The sequence below is a fragment of the Pezoporus occidentalis genome, unplaced genomic scaffold (genome assembly GCF_034315485.1).
Source record: "Pezoporus occidentalis ecotype Australia unplaced genomic scaffold, CSIRO_AGI_Poc_V1 ctg191, whole genome shotgun sequence".
Classification (NCBI taxonomy): Eukaryota; Metazoa; Chordata; class Aves; order Psittaciformes; family Psittacidae; genus Pezoporus; species Pezoporus occidentalis.
In genome coordinates this window covers 508,754-531,126 of record NW_026913760.1, presented here as the reverse complement: position 1 = coordinate 531,126, position 22,373 = coordinate 508,754, and the positions used below count along the sequence as shown (strand labels likewise).

Sequence of the window (22,373 nt, the reverse complement as noted above, 5' to 3'; positions counted from 1 at the left end):
TGGTGCTCTCACTTTGCTGCCCAGGAGGAAGCAGCAGGTTCCTTGAGGACACTGAGCTCTGCCACATGTTCCTTTTTGTTTCCCATCTCATTGGATAAGAGGATCTCGAGGTTTTCTGTGCAGGGAGGATTTGGTTCGTGGCTACTTCAATCTCTCTCACTCCATGTTGTGCTATAAGGAATACATAATACATGGAGTGGTTGTTCACCCCACGAGGGTGTTGGGCCGAGCCAGACCAGGAGTGCAGCAGCATCTGCAGGAATTCATTAATGGCCCATTCTGTAGTTCCTTTCCTCTTTAAAAAACCCGGTGGAGTTACCTTGGTAATAATAAAGTGCCCGATTCCAGGAGGGAGGGAGCAGGTTCGGATTTGGATAACCCGGATTTCTCCTCCTCCCCTCCTTGCCCCTTTTATTCCTGACAATTTATAATTTTTGTTTGGGGGTTGTAGGGGGAAGAAAGAAAATTATCAGCAAATGCTAATGATGGGGAAAAAAAAACACACCTTTTTTTTCCAAGGGAGGGGAGAAAATGCCATTGGAAGTCTTGTATCCGAAGAGATGCCGGGGGGCACAATATATCAAAGAAAATATAATACACCCAGGTTAAAACTAATGATTGCCATATAATTAGATGTGAACCATTGTGCTATAAATGTGTATTCTTCGGCGTGCTGTGATTTTACTGTAAAGGGGAGAGAGAGAGGGAGCGCGCGAGAGCGCACAAGAGAAAGAAAGACAGAAAAACACAGAACCCAGCAACATACTATAAAAAGCACTCTGTTGACTTTTCTGCTGTTTAGTATTCCTTGCCCGTACTCCCCCGGGAGTATGTAATTAGTGCTTTATGAAGAGTGCATTTAAAGCAGTTTAATATTCACCTCATTCAGTCTGAAACAATGTGATCACTGCTTAGACAAATCACTGCTCCTTACTGACATCCTCTGTCAGTACATTACCTCTGAAAAGACCTTTCAAGAGGCTTGGATGTTAATTAGTTGTCTATCATGTATAAACAGAGCAGTGAGCAGAAGGGCTGCACCAGGCCAAAGACACGCAGGGAAATACTGGAAAGAGGGGGTTCTTTCTTTTTCCCTCCCCCTGCAAGGAAAATTCCCGGCTCCCTCAGCCCCCGCTCCCCCGGTTGCTGGCGCTTCGCGGAGCTCTGTGTGGCCTGGAGTGGAGCCTGGGTTTCCCTGCTGCTGGGCGCCCTCCAGGGAACGCTGACCCTGCGGCTCTGCAGGGAGCTGCTGCCGCAGCCCCGCTGCTCCATGGAGCATCCGCTGCTCTGGATGAGCACCTGCTGAGCTGCCCTGCTGACCCCGGAGTGTGAGCATCCCAGCCTGCACCCCAGCACACATCCCACCTCTGCATCCCAGCACACATCCCAGCCTGCACCCCAGCACACATCCCAGCCTACTGCATCCCAGCCTGCACCCCAGCACACATCCCACCTCTGCATCCCAGCACACATCCCAGCCTGCACCCCAGCACACATCCCAGCTCTGCATCCCAGCACACATCCCAGCTCTGCATCCCAGCACACATCTCACCTCTGCATCCCAGCCTGCACCCCAGCACACATCCCACCTCTGCATCCCAGCCTGCACCCCAGCACACATCCCAGCCTCTACCCCAGCACACATCCCAGCCTGCCTTCCAGTCTGCACCCCAGCCCACATCCCAGCCCACATCCCAGCCCTACACCCCATCATATATGCCAGCCCTGCATCCCTGCATGCATCCCAGCCCTGCATTCCAGCACTACATCCCAACCTACACACCAACCCTGCACCTTGGCCTGCATCCCAGCCTTCTATCCTGGCCCTGCATCCCAGTGCTACATCCCAGCCCTGTCTCTGTCCTGTATGCCATCCAGCATCCCACAGGTTCCCTTCCAAGCAGACAGGGCTACGCAGCTGAATTCCCCTTGGCTCTCAAGTCCCACGTTGCCGCTCCCTTTGGGAGCATTTGTGGATGCTGTGGTACTTTCTGGAAGCACCAACTTCATGGCCAAGCTGCTCAGCTGGACAGAGTAGGGGTTCTCCAACCTCCCACGGTTCAGGGTATTCCCATCAGGACACGGGCATGGCAGTGCCGCAGGGCTGGGACCAGGCACCTGCCAGTGCGGGAAGGTGCTTTAATCCAGCACTGACACCAGTTTAGTGACTGAACACGCTGAACGAGTGCTTCTGCACCTATAAAATGTGGTTCCTGACACCCACCCACTTCCCTAACATGCTTGGGAATGAATGGATGGGAAATACTATCGGAAAAGCAAGTATTGCTGTATCAAATGGAGTTGAGTTTAGCACAGTGGCTTTACCCGTGTGAAGCCCCATCGGTGTGCTTGTGCTGTTGATAAACAGAGGAGATTTAGGTTGGATATAAGGCAGAGGTTCTCCCCTGCCAGTCCAGGTAAAGGGTCTGGCAGATGATGGCAGCCACCTCACCCTGCCTGCCCCGGCTTTATCTCAGGTTGATCCAGCAGACTGGGGTCAGCACCGGCCCCGCTGTGCATCGTCAATCCTCATCCAGCCTCATGCCTGCAGGATGCTCCCACACTGTCCACGGGCTTTCCCAGGGCAGCTTGTTCCCCATGAGCATCCCTGCATCCCTGTTGTGTCCCCCTGACCACCCTCACTGGATGCAGGGTGGGTGCAAGGCACCATCCCAGGAGATGCTCCTGGCTCTGCTCGTGATTCCTCCAACCCGGTCTCCATGGGAATGGAGGGCCAGGAGCCTTGGGAATCCGATTACCGGCCTCCATCTGGCAGCCCCCTTTGCTCACAAGCCAAATCCAGCAAATCCAACGCTTCCTGTGGCCGGGGCAGCCGCTTGCTCCCCATGGAGGTGTTTAAGGGGCAGGCTAGGTCCAACGCTGTCCTCTCGCTTTGCCAAGCGGCAGACATGGACCATTGCTGCTGGGAGCAACAGCCAAGGCTTGAAACCATGGGAGTTGTGGTGAGAGTCTCCCGCACTCCATGGCCAGGGTCTCCATGGGGCTTGTGCCATGGTGGGATGCACCGAGCATCCCATGGGACATTTCCCAAGCCTCCCTCCCTTGCCTGGCCGTGGAGCAGCATCTCCACACCCTCCAGCTTGGGGTTTTTCCCCCTTTCTCTCCCTTTTCCACCAGTTTGTTTCCCTGGTTCTCTTAGTCACGAAGGTGAGGCCCTGACAGAGACACAGACATCAAAAACAAGAGGTGATGAAATGCGGGAATAATTAAGTTGCAGTAAATCACCGGGCCCCAGTGGCTCGGTGCCAGCGCACTGGGGAAACTGGAGCACGAAGGAGCTGAGTTATTATTAATAATCACCAGTGCCCTCGTGAACAACAACCTATTTTGCACCTCTCTGTACCAAAGGAGTGGGAAGGGAGCAGCCGGTCATAGGGACCAGGGTGGGGAGAGGACCATGAGCATGAGGGATGGAGCAGGGAATGGGATACCTCGGAGCCCTCTGTGCTGGCTCTGCTGTGCTCAGCGCTGCAAGTCCCAGTATCCATGGGCATACCAGGGACCCAGGACAGGAGGGACATGGAGCTGCTGGATGAGCTTTAAGCTCCCTTCCAACACAAACCATCCCATGATTGTGTGACGGGATCCGTCCCAGGTCCCTGGCTCTATCCAGGCCATGCTGCAGGCAGCCCAGGGCCAGAGCAAGTCTGCTCCCGCCGCATCCTCCACGCAACCCCGAGCCTTGCGCAAGGGCAGCTTTATCCTCCTGCCATCAGGGCTCATCCTCGCACCCGGCTGCAAGCGAGAGCTCCCATTCCCAGTGTGTGGGTGAGCCGGGTAGCCCCGGGCTGGGCATTGCACAGCTCCTGCACCTCTGCTTGCAGGCTGTTTGCACCACGCAGGCTGTGATTGCTGATGTGCAACACCTGATGGGCACATGATAGCGGGGCAGCTCGCAGCCAGCTTAGCTCCAGCTCTGCAGGGTGTTTGGGACACGTTCTCCTTGCGTTGTGATAGACTTTCACCCTTTAAAGCTCTTGGGAAGATGCTCTGGATGTGCAGGATTTGCTGCCTTTGCTGCTCTGCAGCTCTCTGGGTCTCACCTCGGTTACGTGCTTTAAGGACCAAGGGAAGCCCCCAGGTACCCATCACTGGTGGAAGGGATGCTCCAGCTCCCACAAGCCTTCCTGGGTACCACTGTGCTTTGTGGAGACAGAAAAGAGACCCTAACGCAAAGACTCCTCGTGCAGTGAACACTAAGCCTACGGCTTCACCCTGCATGGCAGGGCAAGGCTCGTGTTAGTGTTTGGTCACACTTGGCTCCATCTCTGGGCAGGCTCTTTGCAGGGTTTGTGTTGATTTTGGCTGCCACGTGGCCGTGGGCAAAGCCTGGGCACCAGCTTCCATCACCGTTCCCACCGGCACGTGTTTCGTGTGGGAACCATCCCAACCTGGTCAAAATCCTCCCTGGCGGGGTAAACCCAGTGGTGTCGACACTGGCGAGAGCTGTAAATCTAATGTCTTTGTAAAACCTTTAAGCCTCTGTCTGCAACACGCAGGTAAACCTTTAATTCCCTGACAATGCAGAGCTCACTCCCAACTAAATCCCTAATTCCCGTGCTCTGGAGCCCCGTGAATTGGGCTCTCTGCAGTCCAGGTAGTGAGCAGCATCGGCTGCAGCGTCCGTGCTCTTTGGGTGTGCTCCTAAAATAGCTGTGTCCCAGGTTCTGGAGCTTTAACTCGGTTGATCGAAATCCTTGGAATGCCTTTCGCATCTCTTCAAAGTGGGAATAATGGCGGCTCCTGCATCCCTGCAGGGCCCTGAGGTTGCAGTGTGCAGGGGAGGCAGGGAAGGAGCCATCCAAACACAGCATCCCGGCTCCAGGCCAGCTCTCCCATCCCCTAAACTGGCTGAAATGTGACAGTTTGGGATGAGCCCATTCCCTGCCCCGGTGGGTGCTCATGAACCACCACCAGCATCCGATGAAGGACTTTCCCCCCGAGCCAGCCCGGTCTATAGGGAAAGGGAGAGACCCAGGCAGCACGGAGCAGGCAGCAGGGACACCGAGTGAGCCTGACGGGTTTGGGAGCTCATCAACATGATGATGACAGCCCTGGAGATTGCTCCATGCGGGTCCCAGCCACTGGGAGAACATTTCCCAACCTGGAGAAACCTGTAGGAACGACCACCCTTTCTTAAGCAATTTTCCTGACTCAAGATCCCACCCCAAGTCAGGGGAGATGGATCTCTGCTGCCTGTTACAAAACATCTCCATCCAAACAGGTTTCCCCATGGATCCCTCTTCCAGAGATGGTTTTTTTCCCTCTTTTTATAGGGTGACGGTGGGTGCTGTTGGCTCTTCAGGAGGGTATTTGGTGTTGGGTGCTGCATTGACATGGTTTGGCTTTCCTTGGTGAATGAGGCCACCCGTGGCATCAAGCACAGATTAGCCCACATCCTGCCCTTTATAGGACTTTCCTAAGGAAAAGGAGAAAGGAATGCCTCCTCTGGGAATTGGGCAAATGCAGGCGAGGACCATCCAGCAGTGCCAAGGGATGCTCAGCCCTTTTGTGTATTAGTGGCCTAAATATTGACCTGGGGCAAATCCAGAGGACAATTCCGCATTCACCTCTTCTGGAATCACAGCAGATTCCTAGGGGTCAATACTACAATTATAGATGAGTAAAAGGTTGCTGGTGGTCCTGGTGGGCTCCAACCCCTCCATAACATACCCTGAATGGATCTGGAAGCGTGTATCCTGAATGGACACCTCTGCAGTGGCTCCCTGAGAGATCCCTTGGGGATGCCCCTATCACCACCTCGCAGCATCCCCAGCGCAGGCACTGGGGAGGGAAGGGTTACGCAGCCCCATCTGCTCCTCTCCCCATTACACAAGGGCGGGTTTGGAGTTTTACTACCAGTTTCAGACAATGAAGGTGTGTCTGCGCTCCGTGCCTGCTTTGCCCGCTGTGTAGGCGTCGGGTTCAGCACCGTCTTGTCAACACTTGAATATGTTGAGCATCACTCACGGGGCATTCTGTAAGAAACCTATTAAGTTAATTGCTGAGGCTGGCGTGTGTGTGTGTGAGAGCTTCTCCTCTCAAAACTTGGCTTTCTTCGTTGCAAGACACTGCTGATGCAAGCCCCGGCCTCTTGGGGTGATGACATCTTGTCTGCTGCTGTAACTGGTCCAGGGCTCATTGTGCTCCCTATAGGACCCGCACGATGTAGGGACACCGCTTCCCTGGTGGTCCCGGGAATAGGCTAGGGAGGGGTTAGAATGCTGGTCAGTCCTAAATGAGTGGGATTTCAACCCAAACCAGGCTGTGCTGTGTGGGGACAACTTGAGCATCCCTGTAGGCAATCGCAGCTCTTGCAGTCAGCTCATATCATCCTTGCTCCTCAATGTGGGTACATGGGAACATGCAGTTTTGTGGAATCATAGAATCCTGGGATGGTTTGGCCTGGAAGGGGCCTTAAAGCTCATCCAGCTCCAGCCCCCTGCCATGGGCAGGGACACCTTCCACTGGAGCAGCTTGCTCCAAGCCCCGTCCAAACGTTGACCCCTTGGTTTGGGAAAAGGGCTGGGAAGGGACCTCTGGGTCTTTGTATTTGCACTGCCACCCACAAGCGACCCAAAATAACGAGGGCTGGAGGTGGGGAGCTATTCCTGTTGGGGCTGGGGGGGGGTGCCCTGGCCCTGGTGGCAGGAAAGCAAGGTTCATGCAAGGAGATGGAGCAGGAACAGCCTCCAGCAGCACCTATGGGCATCCCTGGGGGGACACCCACTCTGCCTCTCCTCTCCCCGCTCTCCCCATGCCTTTGCAACCCCTGGACAAGGAGCTGTGGGCCTGAGCCCCATCCCAAACCAGAGCAGGGCTGTTTGGGGGACGACCCCCATGTCCTCACCCAGCCAGGCTGAAGTGGGGCCCCCACAGCCCTCAGCACCCCCAAAATAACCTAAACACATCAGTTTGCCCTCGCTGGAGCCCAAGGCAGGGCACAGGGAGCAGGGCGAGCGCTTGGGAGGCACACGGGGCACTGCACAAACAGCCCCCGGCGCTTGCACGCACCCCAGGTAGGGCAGCTCAGCCCCCTCCTTCCCGCGTCGGGAGCATCCCACGGGAGCCCGGATCCGGTGGACTTTTATGGAAGAAAGGGAAGTCCATGGCACAGCCGGAGCGGCTTTGGCAGCCGTGCAGCAGCGCTGCCGGGTTAACCCCTCATCCTCGGGATGGGCGATGCCAAACTGCTCCCTGCGTCACTGCAGCCCCCAAGGCAGCTGCTGGGGTGCAGATTTGGGGGGGGGGGGGGGGGGGGGGGGGGTTCAGCAGCCCTGGTGTGGGTCTGCCTTGTGATAAGGGCTATGGGATGCTCAGCAGCCAAAAACGCAGGCGAGAAGGCGCGCTTGGCTCTTTCCCATCATTTAAATCAATGCAAAGGACTCACGAGCATCCCAAAGCTCTCATCCTTCAAGAATCCCCCCCCCTTCCCGAGAAAATAACAAGCGGGAGGGAAGCGGGGAGGGGAGGGGGGGAAGAACTCGCGCTGCTCCAGCGAGGGATGTTTCCTGTTGGAGTTTCTCCCGTCCCAGGGGCAGCTCTGGACTCTCCCTCCGTGCGCTGCCAAGTCCCGCTGTCAGGAAGCAGCTTAAGGGGAGGGGGGGGACGGGGGACGGGACACACAGCGGCGAGGCCGAGCCCACGGCAGCCCGGATGCGCTGGCGGGGGCCAGGCTGAACATTCCCCTGCCGGCAAATCCAGGATGGGGGCCGCTGTCATCAGATGCAAAAGGGAAGCTTTGGCCAACGGAAGGGGAGAGACAGGAGTTAAAGAAGGGATAAAACCAACCTTCCTCCCCCCCTTCCCCCCAGCCCCACGCTCCTTCCCCAGCTCCCATCAGATTAGAGGAGCAGAAATAGCCAAATTGGCCCAGAGCGGGAGCAGGGCTGGCACGCGCGGGCTTTGATCCACCCCCGTGCCTGGGAAGGTGGCTGGGATGGGGATCAGGCACCCCAGGGAGGAGGAATCTGCAGGGGAGGTTTGCGGCGTGTGCGCCCCGAGGTGCCCCGCAGCCCCGCGTGGCTGCCGGGCTGGGACGCAGCATCCCCGTCGCGCGCAGCATCCCTCCTTGTTGGTGCTCATCGCTGGGTACCAACCCCCCAAAATCCAGGCTCAAGCCCCCCCTGGGATTTCAATCCCAGCCGTTGCTGATGCTGCAGTGTGGACCCGGCTTTTGCGGCATCACATCAGGGCTTGGAGCAAACTGCTCTAGTGGAAGGTGTCCCTGCCTGTGGCAGGGGGCTGGAACTGGATGAGCCTTAAAGTCCTTCCCAACCAAACCATCCCATGATGCTTATGATCGCCAGTGCAAAAACCTGCTCTGAAATGCAGGAGCACTCCCGAGGTGCTGCTTTTGGTAAGGCTGGCTGGAAAACAGGAGGGTTTTCAGTGTTCCTTGCAGCACACTGGGAGGTGACAGGGCTCTAATGTCTTCCTTAAGAGAAACCACTGCTTGTCCTGTGCACCGAGCATCACCCACCGTGCTCTGCCCTCCTCTCCATCCCTTCCCTTTGGATTAGATGGAAGCTCAGAGCATCTCTGCCAGCCTGGTTACGCCTCACGGAGGGATGTGCTGCTCACGCAGGAGAGGTTGAGGCCCACGTGCCCCACGGACGTGTTTATTTCTGTTTGCTGCAGCTTGGACAGTCCTTGTTGGTGCTTTGCAACCACCAAAGCAAACCTATTCCCATCCCCAAAGGCGAAGGCGGGCACATCCTCGCGGCTGTCCCCAGGGCTTGGTTTCAGTGCAGGCTCCGCTCTCATCCTCACGGAATCGGGCTACAGGCCTTTAAATGACTGAATTAGGCAAAATTTGGTGTTTCTCCAAGAATCCTCCGGAAATCTGCTGCTGGAAAAGCAAGCTCATCTTAAAGCGACACGCACGCAAACAAGTTTTCCACTCTCCAGAACTGCAGAGACTTGGGATGGAAAAGACCTTTTCAGTCCTACCCAGCCCTTTTTCTGGCCAGTTCAAGCTTGTTCCCTGCGTTGAATCTCCAGGCCTTTACTCACGGCTTTGAAACCTCTCTTGGTTCACCTTCCTCTGGAGGTTTTGTGGTGTTTTGGAGGCTCCCCATCAGAACTGGGGGTGATGGGGGTGCCCCAGGGAGTGCCGGGGGTATTGAGTGGCCTCCTGCTTCCATGGGGTGAATATGGGGAGATCCTGGTGAATCTCCTGGGGAAGAACCAGGCAGTGTGGAGCACACAGGGATGCAGGGAAAATCGGTGTTGCCAGCGGCGTGTTTGAGCAGTGAGGTGCAAAACCTGCCCTTCCCCTTCATCCCCCCACGCCGGAGCCATCCTCAGACCTTCCTCCTCCTCCAAACCCAGCTCCGCTTCCCACGCCATTATCCCACCAGCACCGAGGGGCAGGGGATGCTCATGGGAGGTCCTGGTTGGATCCTGTGTGGGATGAAGCCCACCACAGCCCTCCCCTCGGCGGGCAGCGGGGTCAGGTTGACTCATCTGGCAACCAGCTCCTCCGTGAGCTCGCCTGCAGTTGCGACACCGCCGGGATATTAAACCCAGGCAGCCACAGAGCCCGGCATCCACGTGGCTTCCTCACACACCCCTGGGGTTGCTCTCAACACCCCTGTTCCGAGCAGTCCCAGCCAGCCTTTAGCATCCCGGTTGTACAACAGAGGCCCAGGGCCTGGGGTGCAACCACGCAAAGATGCGATTGCAGCGCTCCCCAGAAGGGTCTTTCGGGGTGCTGCAGGTTGCAGCCACCCCACTGGTGCACCTGGTGCTGCTCCAGCTTCCAGGCCCTGCAAGCAGGAGCAAGGCAGAGCGGCGTTGGCATCAGTCGGAACTTGTGCGGCCCTCTGCATAAGCTGATTTAAATGAGCTTTTTAGGCAAACAGGGCGATTTTCCCACTTAAGCAAACCCTGACGCTTCTCCACCAGGGATCCCGGAGGGAAAGGGGCAGCAGGAAGACTCCTTCACGCCGTTCCTTGGCAAACCAGCCACCCTCAGCCCCCAGATCCATCACTGCCAGTGTCCTGGCAAAGCCACGTCTCATAGGCACCCCCCCCCAGCATCCTGCATCCCTTTTCCCCCATTCCCAGCCTTCATAGCACAGGTGCTTCAATGAAACACACAAAACCTCCTCCTTTCTCAACAGAAGGGGTTTGGCTGAGGTTTCCAAACCATCCGAGTGTCATCACAGCCTCCACCCCACAGGCATGGACCCCTCACCTACATCCATAGGGAAAGGTGCAGACAGGCACCGTGTGTGCCAGCAACGCCTAAGCCAGGCAGGAATCTGTCGCTCACTGTAAATCCACCCAGCAGAGCCTCCCTCTTTTGAAATGGGATATTCTGGCACTGGAAACACCATCCTTGGACTTCCAGGAGGGAGCAGGAGCCCGGGCTCTGCATCCTGCAGCTCCTCAGTGCTTCAGGTTATTAAATGCAGCATTTTGGCCCTGCTGCTTCCACGTTCCTAGATTAAAAAACCTCTCAAAGAGCCCAACACGGAGGTGATTTAGGTTTATTTTGCTTACTTAATAACCCTGTGGCACGTCCTTCCCTGGGGCATTAGGGTGTATCAGACAAGTCATTGAAATTACAGCCGTGCCTGATATTTATTCTTTAATATATTTTTATGGGAGCCTTCCCCATTTATAGCAATCCAGCAGAAAGCCAGACCATGCCAAGGAGCTGTAATCACTGCCTAATAATGCTCAGGGTGAATGGCTGGGGATGCTGACCCCGGGAAGCTGGAGCAGGGGCTCTTCAGAGCCGTGCTGGAGTGGTCACGTTCCAACCTGGCCACTGTGTCCTGCTCCAGCCTGAACACTGGGGACCCAAGGGGGGGAATGGGACCCCTTGAGCTGCTTCTGCTCCTCAGGGGCCCTCAGGCTCAATTGAGCCTCAGTTCGTGTTTGAGGGTGAGGCTGTGTAGAGCATCAGCGTTGTATTTGTGCCGCAGCATCTCTCTGGTGCCTGATGAGTATCTGCCTGATGAGAAGGGGTGTCCGGCAGGATGCTGTTGTTAAAACCACCCAATCCCAATGCTTGTAACGGTGTCACTCCGCAGACAGGCAGATCCAGGAGCTGTGCAGTACCAGCCCCCTCGGGTTCACCCACTGGGGCCCTGGATCTGCCCCAAAGAGAAGTCTCTGCAGAGAGAAATGCACCTTTTCCACTCTTTCTGTGCCCATGTGTAGTTTGGATGTGGTTTATCCAACTTCCATGCACAGACTGACAGCAGGCAAGCCAAATAGCACCAGGAATGGTGGAAATCCATGAGAGTTGAAGGGAATTAAAGTCCTGGGCTCGGACTATGGGTAATTTGGGGTTTGCAGCTGGGCAGTGGCACGTATCTGGCTCGGCAGGACACGGTGCTGGACTGCGCATCCCGGGAGCCTGGGTCAATCTCCTGCTATTAATCATTTGCACACATGGAAAGCAAAGTGTCCAGGCCATTGGGAGTTAGGCTGGACGCACGGGATATCTGTGTTCCGGTGGGATGCTGGGAGCATCCCTGCCTCCGGTCCAGAGCTGCATCTCCAGCTGAGCCAGGGGAGTGAAACTGGCTCTGAGCAGGAGCTGAGAGCCCTGAGTCATCCCCAGGATCCAGGAACCAGGGCTATGGGGAAGCACCAGCAGGCTGAGGATAACATCTGGGATTGGGAAAGCTGGTCTGGTTCCAGTGGGAAGGGGAGGTTTCTCTGGATGGGGCTTTTCTTCCATCCACTCCTTCCATGTCTTTCTCTCATTTTCTATTTCTACTGATTCCTTTCTGATGGGAAGAACACAGCCATTCAGTGGCATCAGATTGGCATAACGGGATGCGACACTCATAATAAACCCAGGATTTGCATGGAAGGGGCTGACAATTTCCTTTGGGCTTGATGGTGATTGGAAAAGCAAGGGAGACCCTGGCAGGGAGAGGGTCGGAGCAGGATGGTTCAGGTCCATCCCATGCCCCAGCACAGGGATCAGCATGGAAGCGAGCTCACATGTGAAAGGCAGCTGGAAACCCTGGGAAACGCTGGAGTTTGGGAGTGCTGGGAGCCGGCCTGGCCCTACCCTGCTCTCTCCATGCAGAAATAATTGGAGGAAGAGTTTCTCTTGGACCAGGTTTTCCCTCCCATGCTCTCTGTTGGGAAGCAGGATGAGCCTGAATGTCCCGGGGAGCTGGGGTAGGAGCAGTGCTGGTTTGGGTGGAAAGGAGGCAGACACACAGTGTGCCCATCGCCCTGCGAGGACGTGGTTGAACAGATCCGTATCCAGCTGTGACAGGCATCTGACTCCTTTGCTGCGCGTTCCAGGCTGTGTTCCGCTTGCAGGAGGCTGGATTGCCATCCCGGCAGCTCTGCCCTTCCCGGGATGCTCCTGAGAACCAATTCATAAACGCTGGCCTCATTAGAAAGATCACAGAGAGAGGGAAAAGCAAATCTGGGCTCCTGCCTGCGCCGGCTTTGAAGCTGCCTCCCCCCCTGTCAAGCCTGCGTGCCGCAAGCGAGCAGCGCAGGAGGAGCCCTGCTTGTTTGGGGTTTAACTTCCCCACTTGGCTAATTGCTGGTTAATCACATCAGCACCTCGCCTGCTCCCCGTGGGGCGCAGCTCCCAGCGCCCCGGTGCCTCCCATGGGCTCCCATGGGGTCCCCGGGGTGCGCGGGTCCCGGCTGGGGCGTGCTCCCAGGCAGGCAGCAGCAGCCCAGCCCCGCTCTGCTGCTGGGTCCCATCCGTCATCTGTTTGTCCTGGTCCCCTGCCAGGGATTGTGCCGATTCCCACACCCACTTTCCATAACCCTCCGTCCTCGCCCGGGCGCATCGCTGGCGCTCTCGCCACCCAGCCCTTTCCCCTCCTCTCCGATGGGATCAGACACGTTCTGGAGAGGGGGAAGAAAGGAAAGGAGGGGAAAGGGTAAAAAAAAAGGAAGATCAAGAGGCGAACAGAAAGTGACTCATTGCTTTCTTCATTTACTTCTATTTATTTATTCCCTCCCCTCCGCGCTGCGACGTGCTGGCCGCAGAGAGCTGCGGTGTCCAGCTTGGCAAAGAGGTGTTGGGAATGGGGTGGGAATCGTTTCCCTTCACTCTTTTAGCCCGGGGGGGAAGAGCGCAGAGAGGAGCTCCTGGCACAGAAACTGTGTGGCACGGACTTTCAAGGCTGTCCAGGTCTCCGCGTGAGCATCCCGCCCGCATCCCGCGCCCCACCAGCACAGCATGGACCGGAGGGTGGAAATATCTAATTCCACCTCCTACACTGTGTCCTCGGCAGGGGAAAGAGAAAGAGAAGATAAAAGGCTGGGAAGCCCAAATGGTGTCATTAGGAACTATTAATGCTCTCATAAAAGGGCATTAATAAACACGGCAGCTCATCAGCGTCCATTAGCTCCGCTCCTGGCAGGGATCTTCGGGATGAGATGCTCCCGTCGCCCTCGCTGGCGTTTCAGCACAGGGGCAAGGGGCTGGAGCGGGGGGTTTATTCCTCGCTGCTGGCAGGAACCAGCCGCAGATCCCTCTCATACTGGCGTGGCATCCCGAAGGAGCAAGCGGGGCTTCACGCCCGTCCTGCAGCCGGCAGCTGGTGCCCACTGCGTGCAGCGCTCTCCTCCACAGGAGCTGTTTACTACTAAACAAAACGAGGCAGGCTTTAAAGTGCTCATCCCCAACTTTCTCCCTCCCGCCCCCTTCCTGCTCTCGTCTCTTAAAAGGAGCTTTATCCTTTGACTCTCCCATGCCCGCGGCAAGCCAGAACCCACTGCGTCTCGGGGCGAGCAGGCAGCCCACATCAGCAGGCAGGAGAAGAGGGAGGAGGCCCGGCCTCTCCCGATAAGCCCATGGCAAAGCCAGGAATAGCAGCGAGGTCCCCGCTCGGGAGCAGCCCTACCAGGAGCAGGGAAAAGCCTCAGTGTCTGCCTTTGAAGAGCAGGGGGCTGGCAGCCGGCCCGGCCGCACGGGGAGCTTGGGGCGTGCTGCGAGCTTCCCCTGCCAGCCCCAACCAGCGCAGCTGGGTAGAGCGCAGCGCAGCGCAGCTGGGTAGAGCAGATGTGCACATCTGGATGGAGGAGGGATGCGCAGCGGCTGGGCAGAGCGGGCTGGCACGGGTGGATAGGCTGGTGAATGCGTCTGAGTGGAGCGGGCACGCACATCTGGGCAGGTTGTGCTGGCACATCTGGGCAGACTAAGCAGGGGGAGAGCAGCCCCATGGCCTCACGTCCCCCCCGGTACACCCCGGGGTGCTTCTCCTTTGGCTTTTCCTCCTCCTGTGAACCAAAGCACCCAAACCTGCCAAGTCACTGCCCTAACTCTTAGTCACCGTCTCCCCCCCTTGGGATATTCTTGGCTCTGGCTGCCAAGGTGGCGAGCCAGCCATGGGGAGCCGATATCCAAGGACCACGAGCGGGCACTCGGCTTCCCGCTGGCCTCAGGCCGCTCGCAGGAGGCTGTCACCATTGGTGACTCCATGCAGAGCAGGTTTCCTGTTGGGGAAAGCAGAGCTTTGATCCCGAAGATCCCAAACCAGGCTCCCCGCGTGCCCTTTTGCTTCCAGTTATCTGCTGCATCTCCCTTTTCTTTTTCGGGGTAAGAAGTCCCAGGGCAGGTTGGGACGGAGGAGCCCTGGCAGGGCGCGTGCGTGGGCAGGACTGGAATAACGGGTGCCGTAGGAGAGGATTTGGGAGCGCTGGGGGGGGCGGCTGGGAATAGCACAGCAGGTCAGGGGTGAGGTGGCTTGTGCAGGGATGGATGTGGCCAGAGGCCTTGCCGCTGCCTCCTTGCCATTAATCGCGTCCCAGTGGGATGCTCGGTGGTCTCGCAAAGCCACCCTCCTGCAGGGAAGGATCCCAGGGCAGGGATGGGGATCCAAGCGCGCCGGGTGATGGGGAGCCAGGCAGGAGGTTTGGTTGAGAACAAAAGCACCGCGGTGGAGCAAAGCTTTGCCATGGGGATGCTGGTGCAAATCACCACCACGCTCCGCTGGCAGCCCCTTCCCACCGGCATCATTCACCCTTCCCAACATCAGGGTGAGCCGTGCCAGGACACCATGCAGGGAGCCTCTACATCCCAAATGGCCACAGAGAGCCCCCCCCGTGTGCTCCTTCCCAGGAGAGGATCGGTCCCCAGTGACCCCTGCAGGGAAAACAACCAAGATGTTGGAAGCCAAATCCCTGGGGGGGGTGTGGGGTGTGTGTGTGTCCATCCCTCCGTGTCCTTCTCCTGGGGGGCCCTGTAGCATCTCCCCCCTTTCTCCTTGTCCTTTCAGGGTGCGAATCTGAGGACTGGGGACGTCAAAGGGCACGTGCTGACGGGTGAGTGCAGACCCCAACCCGGGGACGGGGTCTGCTGCTGGGAGCTGGGATGAGGCAGTGGCAGAGCTGGCCTGGACAGGACATGGGGTGGGACACGAGGGGCTCCCATGGGGCGCAGCTGGGCACTGTCTGGAATAGGAGCTTCTTTTTCTCTTCTCTTGCTCGAGGCAGAAGTGGTTTAGGAGCTCCCCGGTGCTTGGAAGTGCTCCAAAGAGAGTGGGGGGACAAAACAAAAAGAGAAACACGAGATAAAAGCGGGTGAATCCCAACAACTTCTGTGATGTTGCACAAACAAAGACTTTGAGTTCAAAACAAGGCAGACACGGCTCATGGAGCTTACATCCCGAGGGATTGAGGCTGGGAGTGACCGATGCTGGAGGGGTTCAGCTGCTTGTCCCTTGGCACTGGGTCCTCCCATCCTCAATGCAGGGCAAGGGGCTGCCCCAGAGGGGGTCTGTTAATGGGAGATCTTTAAAGTCAAACCCCATCCCTGGCAGTGTTCGAGGCCAGGTTGCACACAGGGGCTTGGAGCAAGCTGCTCCAGTGGAAGGGGTCCATGGCCATGGCAGGGGCTGGAGCTGGAGGAGCTTTAAGCTCCCTTCCAATGCACACCAGGCTGGGATTCCATGATGCCGTGACCTGGGAGCTGTGTGCTGCTCACTCCTGCTTCAGCTGGCTGAGAGCTGGGGACGTGCCCACCTGCACGCGAGGTCTGCAGCGAGGGGAGGCATCAACCCCAAACTGCCAGCACCTGAGAACCGCTGCTCCCACCACAGGAGCATCAAGGGAGGACTTCAAACCCCGGCAGCTGGAGCTCGGCCAGGCCCCCAGCTCCTGTGGGGCAGCAGCAGGGTGAGGGCTGCTGGCCACGCTCTAGCAGGGTGCTGGGGGTCTCGAGCTTGTCCCCCAGGAGACCCCTGCAACCCAGGGGAGGATGCGCCCAGCACGGTGAGGATGAGGAGGGGATGGCAGGGATGGGAAGGGTGATGGAGGAGAGGTCAAGGTGCTCAGCACAGGGGTGAGGAGCACCCTGGGGCTCTCAGGTTGAAAGAGGAGGAGAGGCGGTGGCTGGCACGGTGGGAGGTTGGAGGTGGGTTAGTTCAGGAAGGGGAAAACAGGGGCAGAGGGGGGATGCAGGCAGTGACAAGGGAAGGGGGTTTCTGGCTGCTCCTGCCCATCAAACGCCCAAGCTGCCCAGTGTTTCCTCCCTCCTGGTGCTGGTGGGAGAACTGATCCCAGGCTGCAGGGCCAGGCTGCACGCGTGGTTGCGGTGTGGAGAGGGATGCTCAGCCGTTATCTTCTGCACCCCCAGATTACGTCCGTCCCACGCCGCCGCCCCGCAGCGGGTACCACCGCTACCAGCTCCTCCTGCACGAGCAGCCAGCGCACGAGGCCATCGCCCTGAGCCCCGAGGAGCATGTCTCACTGGGTAAGGAGCAGCCGTGCCCTCGCCCTGGTCCTGCACCATGTCCTGAAGGGGCTTTTCCAGGGGGAACGGGCAATGCCACGTGTTAGAGCATTCCCAAAGCGCGATGCTGGGGATGCTCATTTGATGCAAAGGGGTTTCAAATCCTTACACGGGACGTGGCTGGGGTGTTAAGTCCTTGGCATCAGGTGGTGGTAACGGCCTGGCTAGCGGGATCGGGAACAAGGAGAGATCTCGTGGGCTGTGGATTCCATCCAGTCCTTGCTGGAACCTCTTCCCCCCTGCGCCTCGGGAGTTTCATCACCTCGGAGGGCACAGATAAGGATCAGACATGGAGATGGTTTAGCAAGGGATTGCTCAAACCCAGCTGACACAACGAGCACCAACTCCCAGCTCCCTCCACCCCTGAGCTGCTGCCTCCCTCAGTGTGCACGGCAAGGATGGAGGCAAGAAGCTGAGTCCACCCAGGACATGATGGGACCATCCCTGCTGCTCCATCCCGGATGGTCGCACCCTGCAGGACCCTCGGCATGGACAAGGCCCATGCAAAGGTGTATTCCTGGTGCATTCCTGGGCAGGTCGGTGCATCCTGTCTGTGCTCATCCAGGAACACCCCAGATCCCAGCCAGCACAGGGCTGTGATGCTCGTCCTGTGGCCAGGCTGGGCTGCAGCTGCTGCTGCGAGTCTCTCTGTGGGTTATCTCTGCTCTTCAGTTGCTTTCTGGCTCATTAGCTCTGCTTCTTAATGACATCCATGGAAGCCACCCCCCTGCCAGAGGAGCGGGTCATGTCCCTGTCCCCTTGTCCCTGGAGAGGTCAGAGGAGGGGGCTCCACTGCTGTCACCCAGGGCTATGCACCCGCATCCCCATCGCAGCATGGGATGCAGCATGGGACACCCACCATAAACCCTCGTATTAACAGGATGTACAGCTCCAGCTCCCCACATCTCAGACCCAAAGGGGCTCAGCCACCAGATCCATGTGGAAGATCTTTGTCCCTGCTCTGTGCCCCACATTGTCTCCATCCTATCCTGAAGTTTCCCAGCCCTTCCCAAGCTCCCTGGGAAAGACTGGTTAAAACAGCAGCGGATGTTTTCTCCTGAGCATCATCGTTTCAGTGGAGGCTGTTATTTAAGTAGTTGGTTGAAGGCTGTTTTTAACCATTTCACTGCTGCATCACAGGCCTGGCCTCTCCAGTTAATGTTCCCTTTAACTCCCAGGGCACAAGCCCTGAAAGCAGCCGCAGGATGGGATTTTGGTGTCTCGAGGGTTTGAATGAATCCATCCTCAAGGACCACACTGGGACAAACACCATTGAGCCACTGGCACATCCAGGCCCCGTGGGACGAAGGAGGAAGGAGGAAATGCCTTGGTAGCACATGAAAACACGGGGGATGCTGACTGTGAGCCCAACAGACCACGGGTGAGGAGCTCATCCAGCTCCTCCTCAGCTCTGCCCCGGTCCTGTCCTCCTGCGGTACAAGAGATGCATCCGGCATCCCTGTGCTGCGCATTGCCAGCTCCGTGCCATGCATCCATCCATCCCTCGGGCTGCTTCCCCCCTGCCTGGGGACACCACGGGGCTCCGTGAGGGTGTTTGTGCCAGCGCTCAGCTCACAGAGAAGCTCCCTCCTGGCCCCTCCAGGGTGAAGCAGGAATGGGGCCGGAGCAGGGCCCGCGGTGCGTGCCAGGCGGGAGGGCAGGAGCTCAGCCGCGGAGCCAAGAGGCCGGAGCCTCCAGAAGAGGGCACTAAACCCGGAGCTGCCCGTGCGAGCCCTCTCCTGCTCCTCGGGAAGGTCTCTGGGGAGCGAGAGTCCAGAGGTGACGGCCGGCACGGAAACGAATCCGTGCTTCTGCTTCGCAGCGCCCGCAGCTCGCAGGGAGGGAGGACGGCTCCGTGCTGGCCCCGGTGCCCTCCCTGCCGTGGGGATGGCACCATCGGGTGCTGTGCCCAGGGGTCACCCACCAAGGGACAGGGGTGAAACGGGTGCTCGCAGCACCGGTTTCTCCAGGGCATCTCTTGAGCAGAGGGACTTGTTTCATCAGGACGAATCCGAACGTCTGCTCCTTCTCCTGATCAATCCCTTCACCTGCAGCCTCCCTCCCTGGGGCCTCAGGCAAAAAAACCCTCTCGGAGCCTCAGTTTCTCCACCGCTGCCTGATTCACTCCATGCTCTGGCTGTGTCACTGGGCACCCGCTCTGTGCCCCCTTGGCACCCACAGTGAAGAGCCATGGGGTGTCCCCGCAGCTGTGGGGCGCTGGTGGCGATGCAGAGCGAGGGTCACCAGGGTGCAGGATGAGGGCTCGCGGTCTGCAGGATGTCAGAGGCACCCGCGCATCCCCAGGCACCGCGCAGGGAAACCCGGGCCATGGGGGTGTTGGACCCATGGGAGGCTGCTCCTTGGCCACCTCCTGCCTTTCCCTTGTGGGTTCTGTAATTAGCACGAGCTCAGGAGGGTTAATTGCACGCGATGAGCGGTTCTGCTCCTCCCTCTCTGCTGTGTCCCAGCGCTGGATGCCCACCAGCCCTGGGAACACGTGGAGATGCTCCCCAGCATCCCCAAACCTCCTCCTGGCCCGGAAAGGTGTTTTACAGCTGGGAATGGGCTTTTGCCTCCCGGAGATGTTGGGAAGCTGAGAGTCCTTTGGGCACCAGGCGCTGGGGATGAGCCCGGCCTGTGGCCCTTCCCACGGCTCCATCCCTCTCCATCACATCGGGGCTGCAGCATTGACTCATGAGCAGACCTTGTGCGCCTCCGATCCACCCAGCTGGAAAATCGGGTTGGACTGGGCCCCATGGGGAGGGAAAGGCTGAGGCTGGGATGGGAGGAAGCGAAGGGCTGCGGGGAGCACCCGCTCCCAGCCCCAGTCCCTGGGTGTCAGTTAATGGTGAGCAAGCAGCCGGTGGCCTCCCGCCTACCTCCGCTGGGACATCATTAATCTCTGCAGGAAAGCATCAGGGCTGCTCTCAGCCCCGCTGATGAGGCTGATAAATTACGGCTGGCAACGCTGTGGGTGCCTGAGGAGGGGGAGCCTGCTCGTTCTGGGGGGTGAAACAGCCCCATGCACCCATTGCCTGCGAGGCCAGAGGGTCCCTGAGCTCCACAAGCCCTGCAGCAACCTCGTGCCTCAGTTTCCCCATGTGATGCTCAAAGATCGGGGTGTCAGTGGGTGCTCCTCTTCCTCCAGCGGGTGCTCACATAAGAGCCAAGCACGATGATAAAATCAACTGAGAAATGAGCTCGAAAACGGACCCAAGCCACGGATGCAACGTCGTTTTGATGGGAACGGTGACACCGAGAGCTCTGTGGTCCCGGTGACTCAGTCCCCAGTGCTGGGGCTGGCTGGCAGAGGGATGTCACCCTGTGCCAGGGACGCAGGGTGCAGGCAGCTTGGGACACCCGGTTTGAGGATGCACCCAAGGCACTGGATTTGGCGTGGGGTCCCCCAGGGCTGCATCACCCGGGGCTTCCCCTGGGGCCAGGCCCTGCACCCCCGGAGCGCTGGCAGGTACCAAAGTAGGTCAGGAAAAACCCCGGCCCCGCACGCAGCCCTGCGGCAGCTCTGCCTCCCCCTTTCATCCACAGCCCCCCCGAGGCCTCACCAACACCGGGGACAGCCCCGGGGAGCCGGGGGGAGCCGCGTCTCGCTCTCACCCCAGTCCCACCGGCACCGGCTGCTCCCTCTGCGGCTCTCCCAGTGCTTTGAAACCCAGCGGATGAAAGGCTGGGGGTGCAGTGGGAGCATCCCCCCCGCCCCCGGGACCCCTTCCCCTGGCGCTGCGCTCATCAGCATCCCCCGAGATGGAGGGGATGGGGGATGGATGGAGACCCTGAAGCGAGCGGCTCCCTCCCTGCCGGGGCTGTCATGGTGGGAGGGATGTGTTTGTGGCTCACACTGGGACACAGTGCCCATCACCGTGTCCATGGCCTGGCTTGGCAGTGGCGCTGCAAACCCAAAGCCCCCTCGGGGTCCTGTGGGGGGGCATCTCCCCCACCTTGGGCTTGGGATGCAGCAGTGAGCCAGAGCTGATGGAAATGCGGCTCCATGCCCTGGCTGGTGACCCCAGGGTGGCACATTGGGACTGCCCTTGCTCTCAGCTTGGTTTGGGTCCTCAATGGGTGTCAGTGATGATGTGGGGACATCCGGAACCCCGCCAGCCACACACAACTGATGCATCTCAGCATCTCCTCCCAGCAGGATGCAGGGTCCCGCCTGAGCATCTTGGGATCTCCATCCCAAGCACTGGAGCATCTCCTGGGCCACATCCTCTTCCAGCTGAGGAGGTTGCACAGCGCAGTGCCAGCACCAGGAGCATCTGCAGAGCCCATCAGGGGCTTTTTGGCTGTGAAGAGCCCCAGTGCTGGAGGCTGCGGGGGGACACGGGGAGAGCTGGGCTCTGCTGGCACCCAAACCCCCATCGCCCCGTGGGGTGAGGCAGCAGCTCGGGTTTTGCTCAGCACTTTGCAAGAGCAAAGGGGATGCTTTGCTCCAGCTGGGGCTGAGATGTGGGCGCAGATAAGGGCTGCCAGTCTGCAGCGTGACATTAAAGAGGTGCCAGGAAGAGGAGAGGAGGGAGGAGGGTTTCACACAAACACCGGGCCCCTTGCCCCTGCCCTGCGCCACCGCAGCGGCTCCCATCCAGGCTCCCACCACCACGAGTGGCAGCGGGAGCCGCTTGGGTCCCCAGGGAAAGCCCCTCTGGGCCAGGAGGAGGATGCTCCATCGGCCCCATGCTGGCTCTGAGCCCTGCAGGGCGCAGGGGGATTGCACAAGGGAATCCCTCCTGCCCACAGCCCCAGAGAGGGATCCCTGCCTCCGGTCAGGAGTGTCCCCGGGGCCTCCGGCATCCCCGGGTCAGGGCAGGCAGCAGAGGAAGGGGGTCAGGAATTGCTGAGCCTCTTGGCTCAGTGCGTGCGAGTGAAGGGGCTGGGGAGCTCCTGCCATCTCCCCCATGTATTTCCAAGCATCCTAAGCTGGGCTTGTGGGAAGCCATGGGAAAGGCTGCTCCAAAGTGGGGACACAAGAGGAGCCAACACCATTTACCCTCAGGGGTGCCCATGGCTCCTGCCCTTCCTCCCCTCTTGCCCCTGAGTTCATCCAGCCCCACAGCATCCCTGCTCTGGCCGCCTCCATCCCTGCTCACTCCTGCCCCTCTCTCCTCAGGTTCCTGGGTGATGGAGAGCTTCGTGAAGCAGTTCCGGCTCGGCTCACCGGTGGCCTCCACACAGTTCCTCACCAAATACCACCAGGATTAGCTCTGCCCCATGTGCCCTTCCCCTGTGCAGCTGCATCCCCTTCCCTGCATCCCAGAGCCACATCTGGGACCCAGCGAGGATGTGCCAGCCCTTCTCCCAGCCCAGATTGAGAGCAGAAACCCAGCCCTTCCACTTCCCAAACCTGGCAGAGCACCCTCATCCCCTCCAAAGGTAACATCCCATCGGCGTCCTGGCTCCCTGGGTGTCCCGGGAAGGCTACATCCTCTTCTCCTCCCTTGCCTCATTTCTGGCCTGACCCCCAGCATGTCCCTCCTGCACCTTGGGGGTCTTACACCTTAATGCCTGCAGCTTCCAGAATAAACCACGAGTGGATGGAGTGCACGGGGCCGTGTGGGCACCCTTGTGGGCAGTGAGCACGGGGTGATGCTGGGCCAGG

General features: G+C 58.8%; 1 protein-coding gene across 1 annotated transcript in view; it reads left to right on the top strand.

The window, feature by feature from the left end:
* PEBP4 (phosphatidylethanolamine binding protein 4) overlaps positions 1-22,318 on the top strand; it is a 70,626-nt gene extending 48,308 nt beyond the window's left edge. The window contains exons 6-8 of the mRNA XM_062616997.1: positions 15,246-15,291; positions 16,604-16,720; positions 21,885-22,318. Of these exons, the coding sequence (XP_062472981.1) occupies positions 15,246-15,291; positions 16,604-16,720; positions 21,885-21,976 (255 nt within the window). The 3' untranslated portion in view covers positions 21,977-22,318. The remainder of the gene's footprint in view (positions 1-15,245; positions 15,292-16,603; positions 16,721-21,884) is intronic.
* The last annotated feature ends 55 nt before the right edge of the window (positions 22,319-22,373 follow it).